Source organism: Eretmochelys imbricata, chromosome 13 (assembly GCF_965152235.1).
Source record: "Eretmochelys imbricata isolate rEreImb1 chromosome 13, rEreImb1.hap1, whole genome shotgun sequence".
Taxonomy (NCBI): Eukaryota; Metazoa; Chordata; order Testudines; family Cheloniidae; genus Eretmochelys; species Eretmochelys imbricata.
In genome coordinates, this window is record NC_135584.1 from 33,845,118 (window position 1) to 33,871,016 (window position 25,899).

The 25,899-nt window shown below is 44.2% G+C and overlaps 1 protein-coding gene and 1 pseudogene across 1 annotated transcript; one reads left to right on the plus strand and one right to left on the minus strand.

The window, feature by feature from the left end:
• Nucleotides 1-7,361: 7,361 nt before the first annotated feature.
• Nucleotides 7,362-8,207, minus strand: LOC144273843 (olfactory receptor 12D1-like; annotated as a pseudogene).
• Nucleotides 8,208-20,159: 11,952 nt separating this feature from the next.
• Nucleotides 20,160-21,101, plus strand: LOC144273406 (olfactory receptor 12D1-like). Its single transcript, XM_077831974.1, has one exon. It carries the CDS (start codon nt 20,160-20,162, stop codon nt 21,099-21,101), a length of 942 nt encoding a protein of 313 aa, XP_077688100.1.
• The last annotated feature ends 4,798 nt before the right edge of the window (nt 21,102-25,899 follow it).

The following is a 25,899-nucleotide window of genomic DNA, read 5'->3' on the forward strand; positions in this document are numbered from 1 at the left end:
CAAAAAGAGCAAAAAGCGTGGTATGATAAACATGCCAGAGAGCGTTCCTTCAAAGTAGGGGACCAGGTCATAGTCTTAAAGGCGCTCCAGGCCCATAAAATGGAAGCATCGTGGGAAGGGCCTTCACAGTCCAGGAGCGCCTGGGAGCTGTTAATTATCTCATAGCATTCCCCACCTCCAACCGAAAGCCTAAGGTATACCATATTAATTCTCTAAAGCCATTTTATTCCAGAGAATTAAAGGTTTGTCAGTTTACAGCCCAGAGAGGAGATGACGCTGAGTGGCCTGAAGGTGTCTACTATGTAGGGAAAAGCGATGGTGGCGTGGAAGAGGTCAACCGCTCCATGACCCTTGGGGGTCTGCAGCGACAGCAGATCAAGGAGCTGTGCACTAGCTATGCGCCAACATTCTCAGCCACCCCAGGACTGACTGAAGGGGCATACCACTCCATTGACACAGGTAATGCTCACCCAATTAAAGTCCGACCTTACCGGGTGTCTCCTCAAGCTAAAACTGCTATAGAACGGGAGATCCAGGATATGTTACAGATGGGTGTAATCCGCCCCTCTGGAAGTGCATGGGCATCTCCAGTGGTTCTAGTTCCCAAACCAGATGGGGAGATACGTTTTTGCATGGACTACTGTAAGCTAAATGCTGTAACTCGCCCAGACAACTATCCAATGCCACGCACAGATGAACTATAAGAGAAACTGGGATGGGCCCAGTTCATCTCTACCTTGGACTTAACCAAGGGGTACTGGCAGGTACCACTAGATGAATCCGCCAAGGAAAGGTCAGCCTTCATCACACATGTTGGGCTGTATAAATTAATGTGCTCCCTTTCGGGCTGTGGAATGCACCCACCACCTTCCCAAAACTTGTAGATGGTCTCCTAGCAGGATAGGGAGAATATACAGTCGCCTACCTTGACGATGTGGCCATATTTTTGGATTCCTGGGCAGAACACCTGGAACATCTACAAAAAATCTTTGAGCACATAAGGGAGGCAGGACTAACTGTTAAGGCTAAGAAGTGTCAAATAGGCCTAAACAGAGTGACTTACTTTGGACACCGGGTGGGTCAAGGAACTATCAACCCCCTACAGGCCAAAGTGGATGCTTTCCAAAAGTGACCTGTCCCAAAGTCAAAGAAACAGGTTCAATCCTTCTTAGGCTTGGCCGGATATTAGAGGCGATTTGTACCGCAATACAGCCAAATCGCCGCCCCACTGACAGACCTAACCAAAGAGAAAGAGTCAAATGCCTTTCAGTGGACCGAAGAGTGTCAGAAGGCCTTTAACCAGCTTAAAGTGACACTCATGTCTGACCCTGTGCGAAGGGCCCCAGACTTTGACAAACCATTCCTAGTAACCACAGATGCATCCGAGAGTGGTGTGGGAGCATTTTTAATGCAAGAAGGACCAGATCAAGAATTCCATCCTGTAGTGTTTCTCAGTAAGAAGCTGTCTAAGAGGAAAAGCAACTGGTCAGTCAGTGAAAAAGAATGTTATGCCATTGTCTATGCTCTGGAAAAGCTACGCCCATACATTTGCTGACGGCATTTCCACCTGCAAACCGACCATGCTGCACTACAGTGGCTTCATACCACCATGGGAAATAACAAAAAATTTCTTTGGTGGAGTTTAGCTCTCCAAGATTTTGATTTCGACATCCAACACACCTCACAAGCTTCTAACAAAGTAGTTGATGCACTCTCCCATGAAAGTTTCCCAGAATCAACTGGTTAAAATTGACCTTGAGATGTGGAAAATATGGTTAGTCTTTATGTACTTGGTAGTATATTTAGAGATGCATGTGTCTTATTAACTCTGTTTTCTCCTAGAGCTCCGGGAAGAAATTACAGCCAGTGTTTCACCCTATCTGTGATTTGGGGGGGGGCGTTTCATAAATATAAAGGGAAGGGTAACCACCTTTAAAATCCCTCCTGGCCAGAGGCAAAACCCTTTCACCTGTAAAGGGTTAAGAAGCTAGGATAACCTCGCTGGCACCTGACCAAAATGACCAATGAGGGGACAAGATATTTTCAAAGCTGGAGGATGCCGAAGTCTCTGAGTAATTACTACAACTCCTGAGGAAGCTCGTAGAAGGTAGGTAATATGGATGGGGGGTATTCAGCTGTTGTGACCTGCACTGGATGTGCTATGTTTGTCTTTCTTCCACAGGACAGAAGCTACTTTGTCTGCACAAAGTGCAAGCTGGTCGCCATATTGGAAGAGAAGATTCGAGGTCTGGAGCAACAGGTATCGACCCTGCATTGCATAAGAGAAATTGAAGATTTCCTGGACAGACGTCAGGGCACAAGGTTCTGAAGATTCAGAGCAGGCTGCACATCAAGGACAGGAGGATGGTGAAGAAATTTGGCATCATGTGACCTCCAGAAGAAAAAAGGGGAACGTCCATGTACCAGCAACACAGATACAGGTAAGTAACCATTTTCATGTTCTCTCCACAGGTACTAATGCGGAAAGTGGATCAGATGATACGTCTGAGGGAAGGGAGCAGAAGGAGACTCCGCCGATTGGAAGGCATGAGATGCACTATCCTAGGGTTGGGGGTTCCATGACCACCACTCCCAAGAGAAGGAGGCAGGTGGTGGTGGTCGGGGACTCTCTCTGCAGGGGGACTGAGTCATCTATCTGCCGCTCCGACCGGGAAAACCGAGAAGTCTGCTGCTTGCCAGGAGCTAAGATTCGCGATGTGACGGAGAGACTGCCGAGACTCATCAAGCCCTCAGATCGCTACCCCTTCCTGCTTCTCCACGTGGGCATCAATGATACTGCCAAGAATGACCTTGAGCAGATCACTGCAGACTATGTGGCTCTGGGAAGAAGGATAAAGGAGTTTGAGGTGCAAGTGGTCTTCTCGTCCATCCTCCCCATGGAAGGAAAAGGCCTGGGTAGAGACCATCGAATCGTGGAAGTCAACGAATGGCTACGCAGGTGGTGTCAGAGAGAAGGCTTTGGATTCTTTGACCACAGGATGGTGTTCCAAGAAGGAGGAGTGCTAGGCAGAGACGGACTCCACCTAATGAAGAGAGGGAAGAGCATCTTCGCAAGCAGGCTGGCTAACCTAGTGAGGAGGGCTTTAAACTAGTTTCACCGGGAGAAGGAAACCAAAGCCCTGAGGTAAGTGGGATACAGGGAGGAAGCACGAGCAGGAGCGCATGAGAGGGGAGGGCTCCTGCCTCATACTGAGAAAGAGGGGTAATCAGCGAGTTATCTCAAGTGCCTATACACAAATGCACGAAGCCTGGGAAACAAGCAGGGAGAACTGGAAGTCCTGGCACAGTCAAGGAATTTTGATGTGATTGGAATAACAGAGACTTGGTGGGATAACTCACATGACTGGAGTACTGTCATGGATGGATATAAGCTGTTCAGGAAGGACAGGCAGGGCAGAAAAGGTGGGGGAATTGCACTGTATGTAAGAGATCAGTATGACTGCTCAGAGCTCAAGTATGAAACTGCAAAAAAAACCTGAGAGTCTCTGGATTAAGTTTAGAAGTGTGAGCAACAAGGGTGATGTCATAGTGGGAGTCCACTATAGACCAAAAAGAAAAGGAGTACTTGTGGCACATTTATTTGAGCACAAGCTTTCATGAGCTACAGCTCACTTTATCGGATGCATACTGTGGAAAGTACAGAAGATCTTTTTATACACACAAACCATGAAAAAATGGGTGTTTACCACTACAAAAGGTTTTCTCTCCCCCCACCCCATTCTCCTGATGGTAATAGCTTATCTAAAGTGATCACTCTCCTTACAATGTGTATGATAATCAAGTTGGGCCATTTCCAGCACAAATCCAAGTTTTCTCACCCCCCCACACACACACACACACAAACCGGACCGGGGGATGAGGTGGACGAGGCTTTCTTCCAGCAACTCGCAGAAGTTACTAGATCGCATGCCCTGGTTCTCATGGAAGACTTCAATCATCCTGATATCTGCTGGGAGAGCAATACAGTGGTGCACAGACAATCCAGGAAGTTTTTGGAAAGTGTAGGGGACAATGTCCTGGTGCAAGTGTTGGAGGAACCAACTAGGGGCAGAGCTCTTCTTGACCTGCTGCTCACAAACCGGGAAGAATTAGTAGGGGAAGCAAAAGTGGATGGGAACCTGGGAGGCAGTGACCATGAGATGGTCAAGTTCAGGATCTTGACACAAGGAAGAAAGGAAAGCACCAGAATACGGACCCTGGACTTCAGAAAAGCAGACTTTGACTGCCTCAGGGAACTGATGGGCAAGATCCCCTGGGAGAATAACATGAGGGGGAAAGCAGTCCAGGAAAGCTGGCTGTATTTTAAAGAACCCTTATTGAGGTTACAGGGACAAACCATCCCAATGTGTAGAAAGAATAGTAAATATGGCAGGCGACCAGCTTGGCTTAACAGTGAAATCCTTGCTGATTTTAAACAGAAAAAAGAAGCTTACAAGAAGTGGAAGATTGGACAAATGACCAGGGATGAGTATAAAAATATTGCTCGGGCATTGAGGAGTGATATCAGGAAGGCCAAATCACACCTGGAGTTGCAGCTAGCAAGAGATGTTAAGAGTAACAAGAAGGGTTTCTTTAGGTATGTTATCAACAAGAAGAAAGTCAAGGAAAGTGTTGGCCCCTTACTGAATGAGGGCAGCAACCTAGTGACAGAGGATGTGGAAAAAGCTAATGTACTCAATGCTTTTTTTGCCTCTGTCTTCACTAACAAGGTCAGCTCCCAGACTACTGCACTGGGCAGCACAGCATGGTGTGGAGGTGACCAGCCCTCTGTGAAGAAAGAAGTGGTTCGGGACTATTCAGAAAAGATGGATGAGCATAAATCCATGGGGCCGGATGTGCTGCATCTGAGAGTGCTAAAGGAGTTGGCGGATGTGATTGCAGAGCCATTGGCCATTATCTTTGAAAACTCATGGCGATCGGGGGAAGACCCGGACGACTGGAAAAAGGCTAATGTAGTGCCCATCTTTAAAAAACGGAAGAAGGAGGATCCTGGGAACTACAGGCCAGTCAGCCTCAACTCAGTCCCCGGAAAAATCATGGAGCAGGTCCTCAAAGAATCAATCCTGAAGCACTTACATGAGAGGAAAGTGATCAGGAACAGTCAGCATGGATTCACCAAGGGCAAGTCATGCCTGACTAATCTAATTGCCTTCTATGATGAGATAACTGGTTCTGTGGATGAAGGGAAAGCAGTGGACGTGGTGTTCCTTGACTTTAGCAAAGCTTTTGACACGGTCTCCCACAGTATTCTTGCCAGCAAATTAAAGAAGTATGGGCTGGATGAATGGACTATAAGGTGGATAGAAAGTTGGCTAGATTGTCGGGCTCAACGGGTAGTGATCAATGGCTCCATGTCTAGTTGGCAGCCGGTATCAAGTGGAGTGCCCCAAGGGTCGGTCCTGGGGCCGGTTTTGTTCAATATCTTCATAAATGATCTGGAGGATGGTGTGGATTGCACCCTCAGCAAGTTTGCAGATGACACTAAACTGGGAGGAGAGGTAGATATGCTGGAGGGTAGGGATAGGATACAGAGGGACCTGGACAAATTGGAGGATTGGGCCAAAAGAAATCTGATGAGGTTCAACAAGGACAAAGTGCAGAGTCCTGCACTTAGGACGGAAGAATCCCATGAACCGCTACAGACTAGGGCCGAATGGCTCAGCAGAAGTTCTGCAGAAAAGGACCTAGGGGTTACAGTGGATGAGAAGCTGGATATGAGTCAACAGTGTGCCCTTGTTGCCAATGACAATGGCATTTAGGGATGTATAAGTAGGGGCATTGCCAGCAGATCGAGGGACGTGATCATTCCCCTCTATCTGACATTGGTGAGGCCTCATCTGGAGCACTGTGTCCAGTTTTGGGCCCCACACTACAAGAAGGATGTGGAAAAATTGGAAAGAATCCAGTGGAGGGCAACAAAAATGATGAGGGGACTGGAACACATGACTTTTGAGGAGAGGCTGAGGGAACTGGGGATGTTTAGTCTACAGAAGAGAAGAATGAGGGGGGATTTGATAGCTGCTTTCAACTACCTGAAAGGGGCAGGGGGTTCCAAAGAGGATGGCTCTAGACTGTTCTCAGTGGTAGCAGATGACAGAACAAGGAGTAATGGTCTCAAGTTGCAGTGGGGGAGATTTAGTTTGGATATTAGGAAAAACTTTTTCACTAGGAGGGTGGTGAAACACTGGAATGCGTTACCTAGGGAGGTGGTGGAATCTCCTTCCTTAGAAGTTTTTTAAGGTCAGGCTTGAGAAAGCCCTGGCTGGGATGATTTAATTGGGGATCGACCCTGCTTTGAGCAGGGCGTTGGACTAGATGACCTCCTGAGGTCCCTTCCAACCCTGATATTCTATGATTCTATGATTCTATGTGGGGGAAGAAAGGGTCTGTCTGTCTGTGTGACGCTTTTGCCGGGATCAGATCAGGAATGCTCTTCAGAACTCCTGTAAAAATTTAGTAAGTAATCTAGTTAGATATGCGTTAGATTCTGTTTTAAGTGGCTGATAAAATAAGTTGTGCTGAATGGGATGTATATTCCTGCTTTTGTGTCTTTTTGTAACTTCAGGTTTTGCCTAGAGGGATTGTCTATGTTTTGAATCTGACTACTCTGTAAGGTATTTCCCTTCCTGATTTTACAGAGGATTTTCTTTTACCTCTTCTTTAATTAAAATTCTCTTTTAAGAACCTGATTGCTTTTTCATTGTTCTTAAGATCCAAGGGTTAGGGTCTGTGTTCACCTATGGAAATTGGTGAGGATTTTTATCAAGGCTTCCCCAGGAAAGGGGGTGTAGTGCTTGGGGGATATTTTTGGGGGAAGACATTTCTAAGTGGGCACTTCCCCTGTTATTTTTGTTCGACACTTTGGTGGTGGCAGCATAAGGTCCAGGGACAGAAGGTAAAACAGTTTGTACCTTGGGGAAGTTTTAACCTAAGCTGGTAAAAATAAGCTTAGGGGTCTTTCACGAAGGTCCCCAAATCTGTACCCTAGAGTTTAGAGTGGGGAAGGAACCTTGACCGTTTCCAACTGAAAATGTCTCCATCAACAGACATTAAGATGGAGTACATGAGTACATATCAGTAATTTAAGGATAAATATATTACAAGGATGTTGAAATTTTCCCACAATACACACAGGGTATTCACCATTAAAGTTAAAGAAAATCCAAACATCTTATGAGAAATGATGTTATTCTAGCCAAGCAACCTTAACTCTGCCCTGTAGTGACACCAGAAAGTGGGGAAAATGAAAAAAAAAATACAAAGGGTTTTTTAAAAAAAACAAAGACTAAAATGCTTTAATTGTAATTGAACATTGTTTGCCTTCATTTAATTCTTTTTCTTTAAGGGAAAAGTTTTCTGTTCAGGAATTTCCTTAGTGCTGTTTTCACCTCCTTATTTCTCAGGGTGTAGATCAGGGGGTTCAGAACTGGGGTGACGATGCTATACGAGGATGGGTATCATGTCTCTTTCAGAGAGGAACCTGGAGAGGCAATCATGTAATTACCAAGGACCGGCATATAGAATAGATACCATGGGGAGGTGAGAGGCACAGGTGGAAAAGGCCTTTCTCCTGCCATTCCTGAAAGCGGACCTTCAGGAGGAGGAAGGAAATGATATAGAGGTAGGAGAGAAGTGTGAGGATGAACGGACTCAGCGCGATGCTCCCAGTGACGAAGTTGAGCAGTGTCAAGTTGAGGCGGGTGCTGCTGCTGCAGGCCAGGCTCAGCAGGGGCTTGATATTACAGAAGAAGTGGTGGATTTCATTGAGGCCACAGAAATGCACAAATCCTGAAATGTCATGACGTGTGCATCAGCACATGAAGGAAGCCAGTGGCCCAGGTGGCTGCTGCCAGGAGCAGGCAGGCCTGTGGGCTCATGACCAGCCTGTAGTGCAGCGGGTTGCAGATGGCCAAGTAGTGATCATAGGCCATGACGGGCAGCAGCAAAGCCTCACTGCTGCCCAGGAAGTGGAAGAAGTGGAGCTGGGCCAGGCATCTGGCAAATGAGATGGTCTGGTGCCCCGAGAGGAAGACGGTCAGCATCTTGGGCACGGTGACTGTGCTGTAGAAGATGTCCAGGTGGGAGAGGTGGCCCAGGAAGAAGTACATGGGGTTGTGGAGCCGGGGCTCAGCCAGCACCACAGCTATGATGGCCCTTTTGCCCAGCAGGCTGGTCATGTAGAGCATTCCTGATGTAATGGGACTGGATGGAATCAAACATTTAGGGGTGGTGTTTTCTGGCTGCATCTATAAGGGCCTTCTGTACCCAGTCAGAGTAGTACAAAAAAGAAGAATGATAGAGCTCTGCATTTCTTCATGACTCTGAGAGAGAGTGGGGTGTGTATGAACACAGAGAGACAACAAGCTCTCCTGATATGATGATCCACAAGGAGAGGTTTCCCTGTGTGGATGGAGGTTGGGATTTTAAAGCAACCTAAGGGGTTAGACACCCAAATGCCACTGAAAGTTAATGTGAGTCGGACACTTAACTCTGATAGGCTGGTTTGAAAATCCTGTCCTCACAGGGGAGAAGGCAGGAGCTTCCACTGGATTTTTAACATGGGGCTGCTTTTTCCATTCCACCATGGCACAGGAAGAAATAGGGTCTATCTCCAGCACAACACTACTGAGTGAAAATCACCATTGAAAATCAGGCAGATGCCTAAATAAGGATTTAGCATTAGGAGACCACATCCTATTGACCTTACATATGAGGTTGGCAGCTAACCCCCATAGGTTCTTTTGAAACTTCAGTCTAGAAGAATCTCTTTATCTTAGTGCTTGTATGCTACTGCCCATCACTGGCTCCTGTAATTGAAAATCTTGGCACTGGAACCTACTCCCTGAACTCAATCAGATTGTCTGTCCAACAGACTGTATTGCATTAGTCTACACTATTATGGTAACCACTTTTAAAAAATTATAATGTATTTTGGCTAAAGTATGCTTTGTGAGGTATCATTGGAAAAGTCATAATCTACTGAACATTACCGTCCTGTTGAAATATATGTATTATCATTGTATATGAAGTTATGAGATTTTGCCATAGGTTTGTTACTGAAACATGTTGCGAGTCTGGGAAATGCCCACAGACCAGCTCCTTGGAAATAACAATGGAACTTTGGACACAAGCCTTACATGTCAAGCCTCACTTATACATAGGGTGCTATTGTTGGCTGTGTGTGTGTGTTCTCTCTCCATGCTGCACTGGCTCTGGCCAGATAGCCCATACAGCAGGCTCCAATTGAACTGCCCAATAATACCAGAAGAGTTGCTTTGTAGCAAAGCCACCCAGACAGCTTTATTGCCAATGAAGAACAGTCTTAGCTTCTTGGATCAATATCTACAGTTACACTATCACATGTATGCCCATGACAATGGACCAGCTTCTTGTCCACTGTAACCCTTAGGTCCTTTTCTGCAGAACTGCTGCCTAGACACTCGGTCCCTAGTCTGTAGTGGTGCATGGGATTCTTCCATCCTAAGTGCAGCACTCTGCACTTGTCCTTGTCGAACCTCATCAGATTTCTTTTGGCCCAATCCTCCAATTTGTCTAGGTCCCTCTGTATCCTAACCCTGCCTGCCACCGTATCTACCACTCCTCCCAGTTTAGTATCATCCGCAAACTTGCTGAGAGTGCAATCCACACCATCCTGCAGATCATTAATGAAGATAATGAACAAAACTGGCCTCAGGACCGACCCTTGGGGCACTCCACTTGATACCGGCTGCCAACTAGACATGGAGCCAATGATCACTACCCGTTGAGCCCGACAATCTAGCCAGCTTTCTATCCACCTCATAGTCCATTCATCCAGCCCATACTTCTTTAACTTGCTGGCAAGAATACTGTGGGAGATCATGTCAAAATCTTTGCTAAAGTCAAAGCCTCAAATCTGGCTAATTCCAGCTTCTGTTGAACAGTGCAGTCTGTCATCCTAACCTCTCTGTTTTTAACTAACTTTACATCTGAGAGTTAGAAAGAATACAAAAAAAAAAGTTGGCTTGTAAAATTTTGCTGTGCTGTCCGGATACCTATGTTCTCTGATAGTGATTGTCAGCCTACAGAAAAATCCTTTAAAAAAAAAAAAAACACCTTTGTCTCCAGGTAAATAGGCAGAAAACCCCTCTAGTTGCTCTTAGGAAAAAAAAAATAAGGTCTGTGAAGACTTATGAATTTCCCTGCAGGAGGTTAACTACCCTGCCTTTAGGTAGAGATAACTCCAGCTCACAAAAGACAATCCCCTTTTGTCTCTGCTCTGGCCCCCAAGCAGAGAAAAAAAAAAAAACCTTTAACTGCTTTCAGCTTAAAACCTGCTTTTCAGCAGCCCAAAGGAAAAAAAAATATTTCCTTTTAAAATCTGTGCTTCTGGTTCAAAAAATCTCAAATTGATCTCAAAATGATTTCAGGTTAATCCCACAGCTCTGCCACCATGTCAAGGTTCCTTCCCCACTCTGAACTCTAGGGTACAGATGTGGGGACCTGCATGAAAACCTCCTAAGCTTATTTTTACCATCTTAGGTTAAAACTTCCCCAAGGTACAAACTATTTTCCTTTTTCCCTTGGATTTATTGCTGCCACCACCAAGCGTCTAACAGATATATAAGCGGGAAAGAGCCCACTTGGAAACATCTTTCCCGCAAAAATCCTTCCCAAACCCTACACCCCCTTTCCTGGGGAAGGCTTGATAAAAATCCTCACCAATTTCCATAGGTGAACACAGACCCAAACCCTTAGATCTTAAGAACGATGAAAAAGAAATCAGGTTCTTAAAAGAAGAATTTTAATAGAAGAAAAAGTAAAAGAATCCCCTCTGTAAAATCAGGATGGTAAATACCTTACAGGGTAATTAGAGTCAAAACATAGAGAATCCCTCGAGGCGAAACTTTAAGTTACAAAAAGACACAAAAACAGGAATATCCATTCCATTCAGCACAGCTTATTTTCTCAGCCATTTCAACAAACAGAATCTAATGCATATCTAGCTAGATTACTTACTAAGTTCTAAGACTCCATTCCTTTCTGTTCCTGGCAAAAGCATCACACAGACAGAGAGAGCCTTTGTTTCTACCCCCCCTCCAGCTTTTGAAATTATCTTGTCTCCTCACTGGTCATTTTGGTCAGGTGCCAGCGAGGTCATCCTAGCTTCTTAGCCCTTTAGAGGTGAAAGGGTTTTTCCTCTGGCCAGGAGGGATTTTAATGGTGTTTACCCTTCCCTTTATATTTATGACAGTCCCGAACCACTTCTTTCTTCACAGAGGGCTGGTCACCTCCTTCCCATGCTGTGCTGCCCAGTGCAGTACTCTGGGAGCTGACCTTGTTCATGAAGACAGGCAAAAAAAGCATTGAGTACATTAGCTTTTCCCACATCCTCTGTCACTAGGTTGCCACCCTCATTCTGTAAGGGGCCCACACTTTCCTTGACTTTCTTCTTCTTGCTAACATACCTGAAGAATCCCTTCTTGTTACTCTTAACATCTCTTGCTAGCTTCAACTCCAAGTGTGATTTGGTCATCCTGATTTCACTCCTGCATGCCTGAGCAATATTTGTATACTCCTCCCTGATCATTTGTCCAATCTTCCACTTCTTGTAAGCTTCTTTTTTGTGTTTAAGATCAGCAGGGATTTCACTGTTAAGCCAAGCTGGTCGCCTGTAATATTTACTATTCTTTCTACACATCGGGATGGTTTGTTCCTGCAACCTCAATAAGGGGAATTGGGTAACCCTTCGGTGGCTTTCAAAATCTTCCCCATACTGATTTCATTCAGAGCACGATTTAGAGCCTACTCCAATTTCCATTCAAGTTAGTCAGGGTCTGCTCCATCAAAACCAAACCTAAATGGGAAAGAGTTGGTTTCAGCAACTTTCCCATTTCAATATATATCGTGTTTAAGAAACAGCTTTCAAATTGTCAAAACATTCCATTTCAACATTTTGTAAATGAAAAGTTACATTTTTTCAGTTCTAAACAACTTTTTGTTTAGAAAGTAAGTCTATAGTAAAGAAAGTTTAAATGGTCAACATAGAAAAAACAAAACTTGTTTTTATTGATCTGACCCCTGACTCCCCCACCCCCAAAATCAACCAGTATGCAAAAAATTTGAGATTTGGAGATTTTATCCTTATTCAAAATGGGTAAGAAATAAAAATTTCAAAACTTCTCACAGGACATGAAAACCATTTCCCGCCAAGTACTAATTTAAACACCTAACCTGCTTTGGCATTTTTGAAAATCACACTAGGCACCTTTGTACATCTCTGAGTGCCTACATATCCTTGAAAATCTGGCCATAAAGGCCAGATTTTTAAAGGTATTTAAGCATCTAGTAGAATTTCCAAAAGTGTCTCAGCCTGTAAAACTCACAGTGTTGCCAACCCTCCAGGATTGCTCTGGAGTCTCCAGGAATTAAAAATCAATCTTTAATTAAAGATTACATCATGCGATGAAACTTCCAGGAATACATCCAATGAAAATTGGCACCTCTAAAAACTCATGGATTTCAATGGGTGTAAGGTGCTGAGATGCTTTTTAAATCATACTAGGCACCTAGGTTCCTTTAAGAAACTGGCAATTAGGACTTTTGAAATGTTTACCTCTGTCCCTTCGTTCTTAAGGCCAATTGAGATAAGGTGCAGAGCTTCCCTGGACTTTCATTAACCTGTGTGGGAATCGATGATTCTCAGAGCTTCACAGGAGTGACTTTTTAGGCCTTATTACTGCAAATACTGCAGCCAGCAGCTACAGCAGCACCACTATGGCACTGTAGCAATCCTGCTGTAGCACCTTTGTGTAGATAGTAACTACATCAGTCGAAGGGGTTTTTCCAGCGATGTAGCTGATCCACCTCTCTGAGAGGCGGTAGCTAATCAATGGAAAAATCTTTCCAATGACCTACCTACATCTACACTGGAGACGAGGCTGGCCTAGCTACAGTGCTCAGGATGCAAAATGTTCCTCAGCCCTGAGAGACATAACTAGGTCAATCTAGTTTTTAAGTGTTGATCAGACCTGAGGCTGGAACTTTTGAAAGATCATAAGGGAATTAGACACGTAAATTATAAGTAAATTCAATGGGATTTAGGTGCTTAACTCTCTTTGGCTTCTTGGAAAATCCCAGCATGAATTCCATGGGGATTCTTGTGTGTGTATAGAAAGCTATGCAATGCCTATACACCACTAAAATCCTATTTTCATGTGTGGTTAGTGGGACATAAATCTATGAGGAGTGAATTTCAGGGCCAGTTGGAAATTTTCCACCAACACACTTTTTCAGTGGAAAATTAGGTTTTCAATTAAACATTTTTTTTCTCTTTCCACTGAATGCTACATGACATTTTCATTCAAAAAATTTCAAGCAGAAACCCCAACTATTTCTAGACTGAAAACTCAACCACAAAGCGGCACAGGAACCATGATTTCTGCTGTGGTGGAAATTTTACATTCGAGATATTGTCTTTTTCATTTCAAATGGAATCAAAAAGTTGGAAAACCGGAAGACAAAATTTTGAACAATTCTGAGTGGAGAGTTGGCTGCCCGGGGAGCAGGATGGCCCAGGAGCCAGCTGCCCAAGGAGTCAGGGAACCAGGAGGCTATCTAGTCCATATTCTTACCCCACAGATGGGCAGTCCAGAATCTGGCTCCCCAGAGAGCTGAGCAGCCCAGGAACATTCAGGGACTACAGGGAACTACGGAGACCAACCGCCCTCCAGGCTGCCAGCAAAGGAACTGGCCAGCTAGGGAGTCAGCTACCCAGGTACCTTGTGGAATTGGACAGTAGGTTTCCATGGAACACTTTGATTCTGCCAATTCAGAATTTTCAATGTAAAAACCATTCTCTGTAAATTTTTTCAACTGGTTCTGCTCACCACGCCAAACCCAGAAAGTTTCCTTTTGTTGCTTGTAAACAAAAATGTTCCACAAAAAAATTCAGCAAAAATGATTTTATGTTTTGTTAGGTTTTGCCCAATTTGTTCCATGGGGGAGGGGAAACAAAAAAAACCCCTTTCAACCAGCTCTAATAAATTTCACCCCCAGGCACATAAAGTGATGCAGAGGATCAGGGCCTGAGGGTTGGGATATAAAATGGGTTCTAAGAGTGTTAGGTGCCTAAATCCTTAAAAAACAATACATACCAGGTGCCTAATTCTCTAAGTGCCCTTTGTAAACACCAATCTAAGCATGTACCATTTTATTATTCAACAATTCCAATTTCTGAAACTCTTGGAGTTTATGACGGAGTGCTGGTTCTATTCCTCTGCACAACAAAGCAATTGGAAGAAATCACACAGGAAACAGCTGGGTCCCAAATGCTAAATATTTACACAAACATGCACAAGGCCCACATGCACTGCTGCTCTCATCGGTTTCTGGTGGCTTATGAAACACAGAACATGGTTACTGCAATTACAGGGCTTGCAAATTATTTAAAGGGATACTATCTAATTCCCATATACTGCACTGCTATAAACTGAGTACATTATATTGAGGGTTGTCAAACTTCATTTTTTTATTGATGCTATATATTTATCAATGATATCAAGGTTATTTAAAGCATTTTCCCATTTGTCTTGATTTATTTTTATACATTTGCACAAAATTATGGGTTTTAAGCATTTCCCCTATTTTTAATCCATTTAAATGTTCACTGTTGCAGGAAATGGGGAGATGGGGAGGAGGGGTCAGGCAAAAGGATGTGTCAGACAATTATTTAATGACAGCAGATGCTGAGATTCAAAAAGTTGCAGCTTTATACACCATCAAAACACAACTTGTTGACATCATATCAAAATATGCAAAGTAAATATCCTCAAATCAGACTCCAGCTGCATTTTCCTTACTTGGCCAATCAGTAAATTTCAGTTATTATCGATGGAAATGTTTTTCCTTGATTTATGTGTGTATGGTGAAATTGGGATTTACTGACATTTAGGGATAAAAATCTAATAGCCCAGTTTTTTGTCTCCAATCTAAGTATATGATGAAAGACAAAAGATGGAGACAGACAAACGGCACAAGAATACAATGTGGCAATAGTGCAATAATGCAATCACTCCTGTAAACGTTTGCAAATCTGTTGTTATTCTTTTCACTTTCCAGTCAGAGCCAGTCTGCACAATAATATTTACCCCCATCTCTTTTGGGAAGGCTGGGGTAGTTTGCTGATATGGAAGGGACTCTCAGGTGGTTCAAAGTGTTCTGGCCCAGAGGAACCATCAGAACAAAGCAAATTGATCTTCTCTGGGGAGAACAGATGTCTGTTCAGAGCGGGATGATGATAAAAGGGCTTCTTGTTACAGACTCATCAAGCATTTCCGAACAATGTGAGCTCGCGCCCCGATTCCTGTCCAAACAGGCTGAAGTCCCTGATACTTTCCCAGTGGTTTGATGTTTTCTTTGTTTGTTTTGTTTTCAGTCATGGTTATAATATGTCAGCTTGAAGGACGATTGCACCCAAACAGGTATGATCTAAAAGTTCAGTCTTCGGAATTTACAAATGCAAATATGTGAGGTGCCACGGCTTCCTGAAATTAGTGACTGACTGACTTGCTTGCTTGCTTTCCACATGACAGCAAAGATAAAACAAGTTGAGCTGGAGACATAGAAGGTACAGTGCAGAGGATGATAAAGACACAGGAAATATGTTAGGTCTTGTCAGACTGACAGACATATCTGATACGTCTCTCCAGAGGTGGCTATGGTGGAGTTTTCCAAAGGAATCTACAACAGATAGGTGCCCAACTCTCAGTGCATTTCATTGGGGTTTGAGCACCTATCACCCTTTGGAAATCCCAGCCTAAGGGCTTCAGTGAGGTTAGTTTAGTTTATACAATTAAAGGAGTCTTTATGAAGCATTTAGATATATGCAGTAACATTCCGATTTTTCAAATGAATTTTAAAGCACTAGGCACCTAATGAGTTTGCAGCTCATTGAATTGGAGTTGGGAGCACAACTCCTTTAGGCTCCTATAATAAAACAATTATATTATTATAATTAATACCAGGTTAACATTCAGGGCCCTCTTATGCTGTGGAAGGTACAAATAAATAAAAAGGGATGCCACAAGGGGCTTACAAATCGAAGTAAGAAAATTAGCTGGGCAAATGACAGTATTACCTTAATGCCCAACCTAGCCCCCACAGTGATAAGGGCAGTAGATGGTCTGTAATAGAATAGGATGTTCTATCTAATTTAGTTCTTTATAGTGCCACCCATCACCCTAGTAATTGAGCACCCTCCATTTAAAATCAGTACCCATAGCTAAGTCCCCTCTGGACTTCATGGGGTCTCTGATATGTCTCCTTTTCCAGAGTTAGAGCTGGGCTTGGGCTAAATTGTTTGTTTTGTTTTCTCTTGATATTTTTAGAGTTTATTAATTTCTTCTTCTTCTTCTTCTTCTTCTTCTTTTCTTTTATTTTGCTCCTCCTCCTCTTCCTCTTCCTCTCTCTCTCTCTCTCTCTCACACACACACACACACACACACTTACTTTGGGGAGGTTTTAAAGAGGGAAGGAGATTTCAGCATTGTGAAAACCATTTTGATGGTGGAAAGGCTATTTGAAGGGAATGATATTGCAGCATTTCCTACAGGCAGTCACACTCTGGCTTCAACAGATCTCCTCGGGAAGGTTGTTGAGTAACGATAGTCCTACCCCATTTTTATATAGCACTTTTCATTAGTAGGTCTCAAGCAGTTCTCAAAGAGTCACAAAGTTTAAGGCCAGAAGGGACCACCAGGCCATCCAGTCCGACCCTCTGTAGATCACAGAACACCAGCATCACCCAGCATCTGCATGCTAAACCCCAATATGAAAATTAGACCAAAATGTTACAGCCCACAGGACACTAGGTGGTTATGTGCCACAGGCAAAGAATAGTAGGGACCAAAGTTCACCAGTGCCTGAGGCCCCGACCAAGACAGGGCAATGATTAAGTGAGATGTACTGTGTATCATTATCCCCATTATACAGACAGGGAAACTGAGGCACCAGGCAGGGATGTGATTTGCACAAAGTCAACCAACGGGCTAATAGCATAGCTGGGAATAGAACCCAGGGCTCTTAAGTCCTACTCCCACCACTGGGACTGATTGCTGTAGTTAACAAGACCTGCTGTTAAGTGATGGGGTGGGCAAGGAATCACAATCAGACCCCACAGCAGTCCTGACCTACATCATGGAGAGGCCAGCTCAGCATGCATGGGTAAAAGCACATTTGTCATGTAACCTCCTGGCCAGCCTGTGTGTTATGTGGCCCGCAGAGAGCGTTTGGTGCAACTTTGGACTTGAGCCGCAGAGGTTTGCAGCTCTTAACTCGGCAGGCATCTAGTTCAACCTTCTTGTCATGCCCGAGATGGGGGTCAGTCATGCTAGCTCTTTGTCATGGATTCCAGGAAGGGGAGCTTATATCAGGCATTCAATCACCAAAGAGAAATCTGTTCCTGAGAAGCAGGATGTGTGGGGTGCTCATAACATTATCAGAACCCCCCCAACCCCCGGGGAATTATTCTTTTCTGGGCTGAAGTAATAACAACAGACCAGGGAAGTTTGACCTTCCTCACCATGACTCCTGAGGTGCACCTCCCTCCTTTGTTTGAGCAGTGTTGTCTCACTCTCTCAGATCCTCCATTTCTGAGCCTCTCACTGCTTTGCCGCTCAGCAGAGAGGCAGGTGAGCTTTATGTGTGTTCTATGACAAAGACTTGGACCTCATTATGATAGGCAATGTACTTACACATAGCACAAGCCAGTCCCTACATTGAAGAACAGTTTAAAAAGACAAGACAAAAAAAAGGTGAGAGGGGAAACTGAGGCATGGGGAAGGGCAGTAACCAACCCACAATCACACAGCTGGTCAGTGGAAGAGATGAAAAGAGAACCCAGCTTTTTGATTAAAAGTCCAGTAATTAATACCAAATCGACTTAATGACCTGCATCATATGGATTCCATGGTCCGGATGGACACTGGAATCCAAACTCTCAGGAGGAGGTGTTTTTTTCAGTGGCTATGGATGAGCAGCAAGGCACAGCTTTACTACAGAGCCTTCCCCCAGGAATGACACCAGAGAGAGAGAGAGAGAATACTCAGAATCGTACGATCTTCAAATCCATCTACGGGAATTAGTCGAACAGCTCTCACTGAATGTCAATAACTGAACATTGGAATATAAGAGCAACAATACTGGGTCAGACCAAAGATCCATCTAGCCCAGTGTCTTCTGACAGTGGTCAATGTCAGGTACTTCAGAGGGAATGAACGCAATAGGTAATCATCAAGTGATCCACCCTGTTGCCCATTCCCAGCTTCTGGCAAAAAGAGGCAAGGGACACCATCCTTGCCCATCCTGGCTAATAACTATCGATGGACTTATTCCCCATGAATTTCTCTAGTTCGTTTTTGAACCCTGTTATAGTCTTGGCCTTCACAGCATCTTCTGGAAAGGAGTTCCACAGGTTGACTGTGTGTTGTAGGAAGGAATACTTTTTGTTTGTTCTAAACCTGCTGCCTATTAATTTCATTTGGTGACTCCTGGTTCTTGTGTTATGAGAAAGAATAAATAACACTTCCTTATTTATTTTCTCCACACCAGTCATGATTTTGTAGATCTGTATCATATCACCCCTTAGTTGTCTCTTTTGAAAGCTGAAAAGTCCCAGTCTTATTCTCTCCTCATATGGAAGCTGTTCCATCCCCCTAATCATTTTTGTTGCTCTTTTCTGAACCTTTTCCAATTCCAATATATCTTTTTTGAGATTGGGCAACCAATCTGCATGCAGTATGCAAGATGTGGGTGCACCCTGGATTTATATGGAAGCAATATGAAATATTCTATTTTATTATCTATCCCTTTCCTTATGATTACCAACATTCTGTTCAGTTTTTTGACTGCCGCTGCACATTGAGTGGATGTTTTCAGAGAACTATCCACAGTGACTCTGAGATCTCTCTCGAGTGGTAACAGCTAATTTAGATCCCATTATTTTGTATGTATAGTTGGGAATCCCATGTGCATTACTTTGCATTTGTCAACACTGAACTGCCCTAGATGTTTTGGAAAATCCCAGCCTCAAGAAACAGGTCCCTTAACCTGCTTTGGGGAAGTGAGGGCAGAAAATAATTTTTTGATTTGACATCTATGCCTTTGAATTGTGTCTGATACATAAACAGCCTGGTGATGAAGACCTTTTTAAATACCATAGATGGATGCTTAGTTGGATGAATATGTATGGCAGTATATGGATACATGAGACAGATGGCTACATGGAAGTGTATGTATCACAATAGATAGATTGACAAGGGGCATTAGGTAATATCTTTTATTGGACCAACCTCTCTTTGAGGATGAGGCCAGCTATACAGTGATCTATCAGTCCTCATTCTCAGAGGTAACCTGCATAACGCTTTCAAAAGATGATCCTGGGAGTGTAAATTGATAACTCTGCTAGACATTAAAAATCCTGCACTGAACAGAGGCACTGAATTTATGGCTTATTACAACAATCTGTAACCCACTAACAATCCCCCCACCCCCAGCTGTCTTCCTTTTCCCTTTCTCTCCCCACCTCCCTCAATGACTGGTGGGCTGTTAATTGGCCACTTCACTTTGAAAGGTCCCTTGAAATATTTGTTAACTATTTATGCTAAACAAACATTTCCACCTTGTATTTAGCTGGGACACTCTGAGTACCTTTCCCAAACCCAAAGAAGAGCTCTGTGTCAGCTCGAAAGCTTGTCTCTCTCCAACAGAAGTTGGTCCAATAAAAGATATTACCTTACCCACCTTGTCTCTCTAATATCCTGGGACCACCTGGCAATAGCAACACTGCACATGATAGATAGATAGATAGATAGATAGATAGATAGATAGATAGATAGATAGATAGATAGATCTGCAAAGTGGATCTGACACTGAGATGCAGGGAGTTTCAGGGCTCATGTTACCCAGGGAGCAAATCTGCTCAAAGAAATGCTAGCAAAACTGTTGAAATGTCCAGAGCTGCAAAGAGGGATAGGATGTCAACTTTTCATTAATTTAAAAAAGAAATGGGTATCCGAATACCTAAGGCCCGTTGAGAACCTCAGCCTCTGGTTCATATGCCTCCTTTTTTCTCTTTGTTTCCCCCTCACCCCCCCACGGCGATGGAGAACAGGACGGAGGTGAGCGAATTCATCCTCATGGGCCTGACCAAACTCCGGGGGTTGGAGCACTTTCTCTTTGCACTCTTCCTGCTTCTCTATGTGGCCAGCCTGCTGGGTAATGGGGCCATGGTAGTCATGGCACTGATGGAGCCCCGGCTTCACACCCCCATGTACTTTTTCCTAGGGAATCTATCCTGCCTGGACATCTGCTATTCCACAGTCACTGTGCCCAAGATGCTGTCTGGTTTCCTCTCGGGATGCCAAACCATCTCCTTCGCCGGCTGCCTGGCCCAGCTCCACTTCTTCCACTTCCTGGGCAGCAGCGAGGCTGTGCTGCTGGCCATCATGGCCTATGACCGCTACGTGGCCATCTGCAACCCACTGCGCTACAGGCTGGTCATGAGCCCACAGGCCTGCCTGTTCCTGGCAACAGCCAGCTGGGTCACTGGCTTCCTGCATGCACTAATGCACACAGTCATGACCTCCCGGCTGTGCTTCTGTGGTCCCAGACGTGTCCCCCACTTTTTCTGTGACATCAAGCCCCTGCTGACCTTGGCCTGCGGCAGCACCCACCTCAACCTGAGCCTTCTCAACATCATCACTGGGGGCATTGTAGTCATCCCCTTTACCCTCACCCTCCTCTCCTACCTTTACATCATCTCCTTCCTGCTCCTGAAGGTCCAGTCGTGGGAAAGCAGGAAAAAGGCCTTTTCCACATGCGCCTCCCACCTCACTGTGGTGTCTCTATTCTATGGGGCGGCCATCTTGACTTATGTGCCCCCCTCCTCTGGGGAATCCCCTAAATGGGACATGATGATTGTTCTCCTCTACAGTGTGGTCACTCCTGTCCTGAACCCCGTGATTTACACCCTGAGGAACAAAGAGGTGCAGTCTGCCCTGAGGAAAAACCTGCACAGAAAACTTTTCCCAGACAGGATATGAATAAAGGGAATGTTTTGTCTCTTTCTCTGCTCTTCATGAGGACTATGGGAGCTGGGAATATGGTCCAGGCATCACTGGGTGGTGAGTAATATAGGGAAGGGACCGCAGGGCCGTGGGCACTGGAGTGCATAGTGAAGGGACCATTTCATCTTTGTACATGAGACACTAGGGACTGTAGTGCAGGAACCATTGTGCACCAGCAATGTGAATATTGTGCATTGGTCAATACAATCCAGGGTCCATTGTCCATTGGATGCAGGGAATAGAGCATAGGGACTAATGGGGGAAAATAGAACGTAGGGACAAAGCAATGGTCAGTCAAGGACCTGGATGACTCTCTGTTTCTTTCTGCAGCCTGAGGAACAGGTAAGATTAAATTTCTCCAGCTCTCTCTAGGACCCTTGTCCACCTCTTTCCACCCTCTCTCCACTCTCATTTGATGCCCTGCACTGAGTCATTGAGGAAGGAAACGGAGAAGCTTTCTGTGCTCGTGCTATGCTCTTAGGGACTACTACATCCAGGGGGTATGCCAGCAAAGGACTTGCAGTAAGTTTTCACTGGTGCTGACTGGAATACAAGAATTTCATTTGGAAAAAAAATCAAAGTTTTGACATTTGCTTTCATTCTTCATTAGAACAAAATGCAGATTTTTAAATATTTTCTCACCAGAGAGAGAGAGAGAGATCCCAGAAATAATAATGGAAAAACTAATATTGGATTCAACTGATAAACAACTGAATGATGGATATAATTACTGCCCATCATGTGGCTTTATACAAAATAGATTTTGTCAAAGAAACATGATTTAATTCTTTGAAGAGATTAGAAGTTTGGTTGGTAAAGGTACTGCATAAATGTAACATATTTGGTAATGCATTTAACTTAGTATGACACAGTACTGTGATTTAAAATGAGCACTATATAATGTAAATAAAGCACACATATTTTTTAAAAAAACTGGCTTGCTGATAGATCTCAGAAATTAGTTGCTGGTGTGAATTATCATGGAATGAGGGTGTTTCAAGTGGGGTTCTGTGTTGATCAATACTAGACCCAATGCTATTCAACATTTGTACCAATGAGCTGAAATTCAATATGAAATCTTTGCTGATCCATGAACTGTGGATGAGACAAAGGGTTGGTGAAGTGGTGTGAGCCGGACCCATTGAAACAAAATGTATTTTATCACAGCCAAAGGCAAAGTTTTACATCTAGGAACAAGGAATGCAGGACAGACCTACAGAATGGGAGACTGAATCCTGCAAAGCAGTATCCTACCTACAAGCAAAACGCTGAAAAGGATCTAGGAGTCATAGTGCACAAACAACTCAGCATAAGCTCCTAGTGTCATGCTGTGGCAAAAAAGGCTAATGTGATCCTTGGATGTATAAACAGGAGAGTATTAAGCAGGAGCAGAGAGCTGATTTTACCTCTGTATTCCGCATGGGTCAGACTGATTCTGGAATATGGCATAGAGTTCTCTTGCCATAAATTTTAAAAGGATGTTGAAAAATTAGGGAGGGTGCACAAAAGTGACTGGAGGTCTAGAGAATATGCCTATAAAAGCTCGTTTGGTTTAGCTTATCAAAAAGAAGATTGAGAGGTGAGTTGAGTACCATTTATAAGTACCTTCATGGGGAGAAAATAGAGGATAGTAAAAGATGAGAAAGGCAAAACAAGAACCAATGGCTGGAAGGTGAAGTCAGACAAATTCAGATTATAAATAAGGCACAGATTTTAACAGTGATAGTGATTAACCATTAGAACAAACTATCAAGGAAAATGTTGGATTCTCCATCTCTTGATGGCTTCAGATCATTCCTGGATGCGTTGGACGAAAGCACAAGTTATTCTTAATCAATTAAAAGTTATTAGGCTCATTAGCCAGGGTCAGACCCATATTGCTTATGCAATTGTCACAACTGTTACAAACTAGCTGACCAAACCTGGTTTGAAATGGGAGTTTTTCTTCTCCTAGGTGCACTGCTGGCCACAGATGATGAGCCCACCTACCCGATAGGGGCACAAGGAGGCAAAACGACTTGCCCATAGTCATGCAGAAACAGGAAGAGAACCCAGCTGTTCTGAGCCACAATCTTGTTTCCTCTCCAGTCTACTGTACCACAGTGCCCCCCTCTGAAATGTATTTATTTTACATTCTTTTCTAATTTCAGTGGCTATTAATCTTGGTCCAGACCTTGAGCTGCTGCAAGCTAATGTAGCTTCAGGCTGGGATTTTCAAAGGAGCTTAAAAGAATCCAATCAAATATTTGCACCTAATTCCCTCTTTTGAAAATCCCATCCCTATAGACTTGTGAAAGATCAAACAGTCAGTTTGTACCAGAGCCACAACGTGAAAGGATTCAGAGTAACAGCCGTGTTAGTCTGTATTCGCAAAAAGAAAAGGAGTACTTGTGGCACCTTAGAGACTAACCAATTTATTTGAGCATGAGCTTTCGTGAGCTACATCATGAATAGGTCGGAATATGAACAAGAGGCTGCTCGGCAGCTCTCCAACACGAGTTTCTACAAGCCATTACCCTATGATCCCACTGAGAGTTACCAAAAGCAACTACAGCATTTGCTCAAGAAACTTCCTGAAAAAGCACAAGATCAAATCCGCACAGACACACCCCTGGAACCCCGACCTGGGATATTCTATCTACTACCCAAGATCCATAAACCTGGAAATCCTGGGCGCCCCATCATTTCAGGCATTGGCACCCTGACAGCAGGATTGTCTGGCTATGTAGACTCCCTCCTCAGGCCCTACACTACCAGCACTCCCAGCTACCTTCGGGACACCACTGACTTTCTGAGGAAACTACAATCCATCGGTGATCTTCCTGATAACACCATCCTGGCCACTATGGATGTAGAAGCCCTCTACACCAACATTCCACACAAAGATGGACTACAAGCCGTCAGGAACACTATCCCCGATAATGTCACGGCTAACCTGGTGGCTGAACTTTGTGACTTTGTCCTTACCCATAACTATTTCACATTTGGGGACAATGTATACCTTCAGATCAGCGGCACTGCTATGGGTACCTGCATGGCCCCACAGTATGCCAACATTTTTATGGCTGATTTAGAACAACGCTTCCTCAGCTCTCGTCCCCTAAAGCCCCTACTCTACTTGCGCTATATTGATGACATCTTCATCATCTGGACCCATGGAAAAGAAGCCCTTGAGGAATTCCACCATGATTTCAACAATTTCCATCCCACCACCAACCTCAGCCTGGTCCAGTCCACACAAGAGATCCACTTCCTGGACACTACAGTGCTAATAAACAATGGTCACATAAACACCACCCTATACCGGAAACCTACTGACCGCTATTCCTACCTGCATGCCTCCAGCTTTCACCCTGACCACACCACACGATCCATCGTCTACAGCCAAGCTCTGCGATACAACTGCATTTGTTCCAACCCCTCAGACAGAGACAAACACCTACAAGATCTCTGTCAAGCTTTCTTACAACTACAATACCCACCTGCGGAAGTAAAGAAACAGATTGATAGAGCCAGAAGAGTTCCCAGAAGTTACCTACTACAGGACAGGCCTAACAAAGAAAATAACAGAACGCCACTAGCCGTCACCTTCAGCCCCCAACTAAAACCCCTCCAACGCATTATTAAGGATCTACAACCTATCCTAAAGGATGACCCAACACTCTCACAAATCTTGGGAGACAGGCCAGTCCTTGCCTACAGACAGCCCCACAACCTGAAGCGAATACTCACCAACAACCACATACCACACAACAGAACCACTAACCCAGGAACTTATCCTTGCAACAAAGCCCGTTGCCAATTTGTGCCCACATATCTATTCAGGGGACACCATCACAGGGCCTAATAACATCAGCCACACTATCAGAGGCTCGTTCACCTGCACATCCACCAATGTGATATATGCCATCGTGTGCCAGCAATGCCCCTCTGCCATGTACATTGGTCAAACTGGACAGTCTCTACGTAAAAGAATAAATGGACACAAATCAGATGTCAAGAATTATAACATTCATAAACCAGTCGGAGAACACTTCAATCTCTCTGGTCACGCAATCACAGACATGTAGGTCGCTATCTTAAAACAAAAAAACTTCAAATCCAGACTCCAGCGAGAAACTGCTGAATTGGAATTCATTTGCAAATTGGATACTATTAATTTAGGCTTAAATAGAGACTGGGAGTGGCTAAGTCATTATGCAAGGTAGCCTATTTCCTCTTGTTTTTTCCTACCCCCCCCAGATGTTCTGGTTTAACTTGGATTTAAACTTGGAGAGTGGTCAGTTTGGATGAGCTATTACCAGCAGGAGAGTGAGTTTGTGTGTGTATGGGGGTGGGTTTTTGGAGGGGGGTGAGGGAGTGAGAGAACCTGGATTTGTGCAGGAAATGGCCCAACTTGATTATCATGCACATTGTGTAAAGAGTTGTCACTTTGGATGGGCTATCACCAGCAGGAGAGTGAATTTGTGTGGGGGGGTGGAGGGTGAGAAAACCTGGATTTGTGCTGGAAATGGCCTAACCTGATGATCACTTTAGATAAGCTATTACAGCAGGACAGTGGGGTGGGAGGAGGTATTGTTTCATATTCTCTGTGTATATATAAAGTCTGCTGCAGTTTCCACGGTATGCATCCGATGAAGTGAGCTGTAGCTCACGAAAGCTCATGCTCAAATAAATTGGTTAGTCTCTAAGGTGCCACAAGTACTCCTTTTCTTTCAACGTGAAAGGAGAAAACTTTGCCCAGTGTTTTATCCCCCAAGCCAGTCTTCTTTCT

Coding starts and splice junctions, on each gene's coding strand:
- LOC144273406 (XM_077831974.1), top strand. CDS start 20,160: ATGGAGAACAGGACGGAGGTGAGCGAATTCATCCTCATGGGCCTGACC.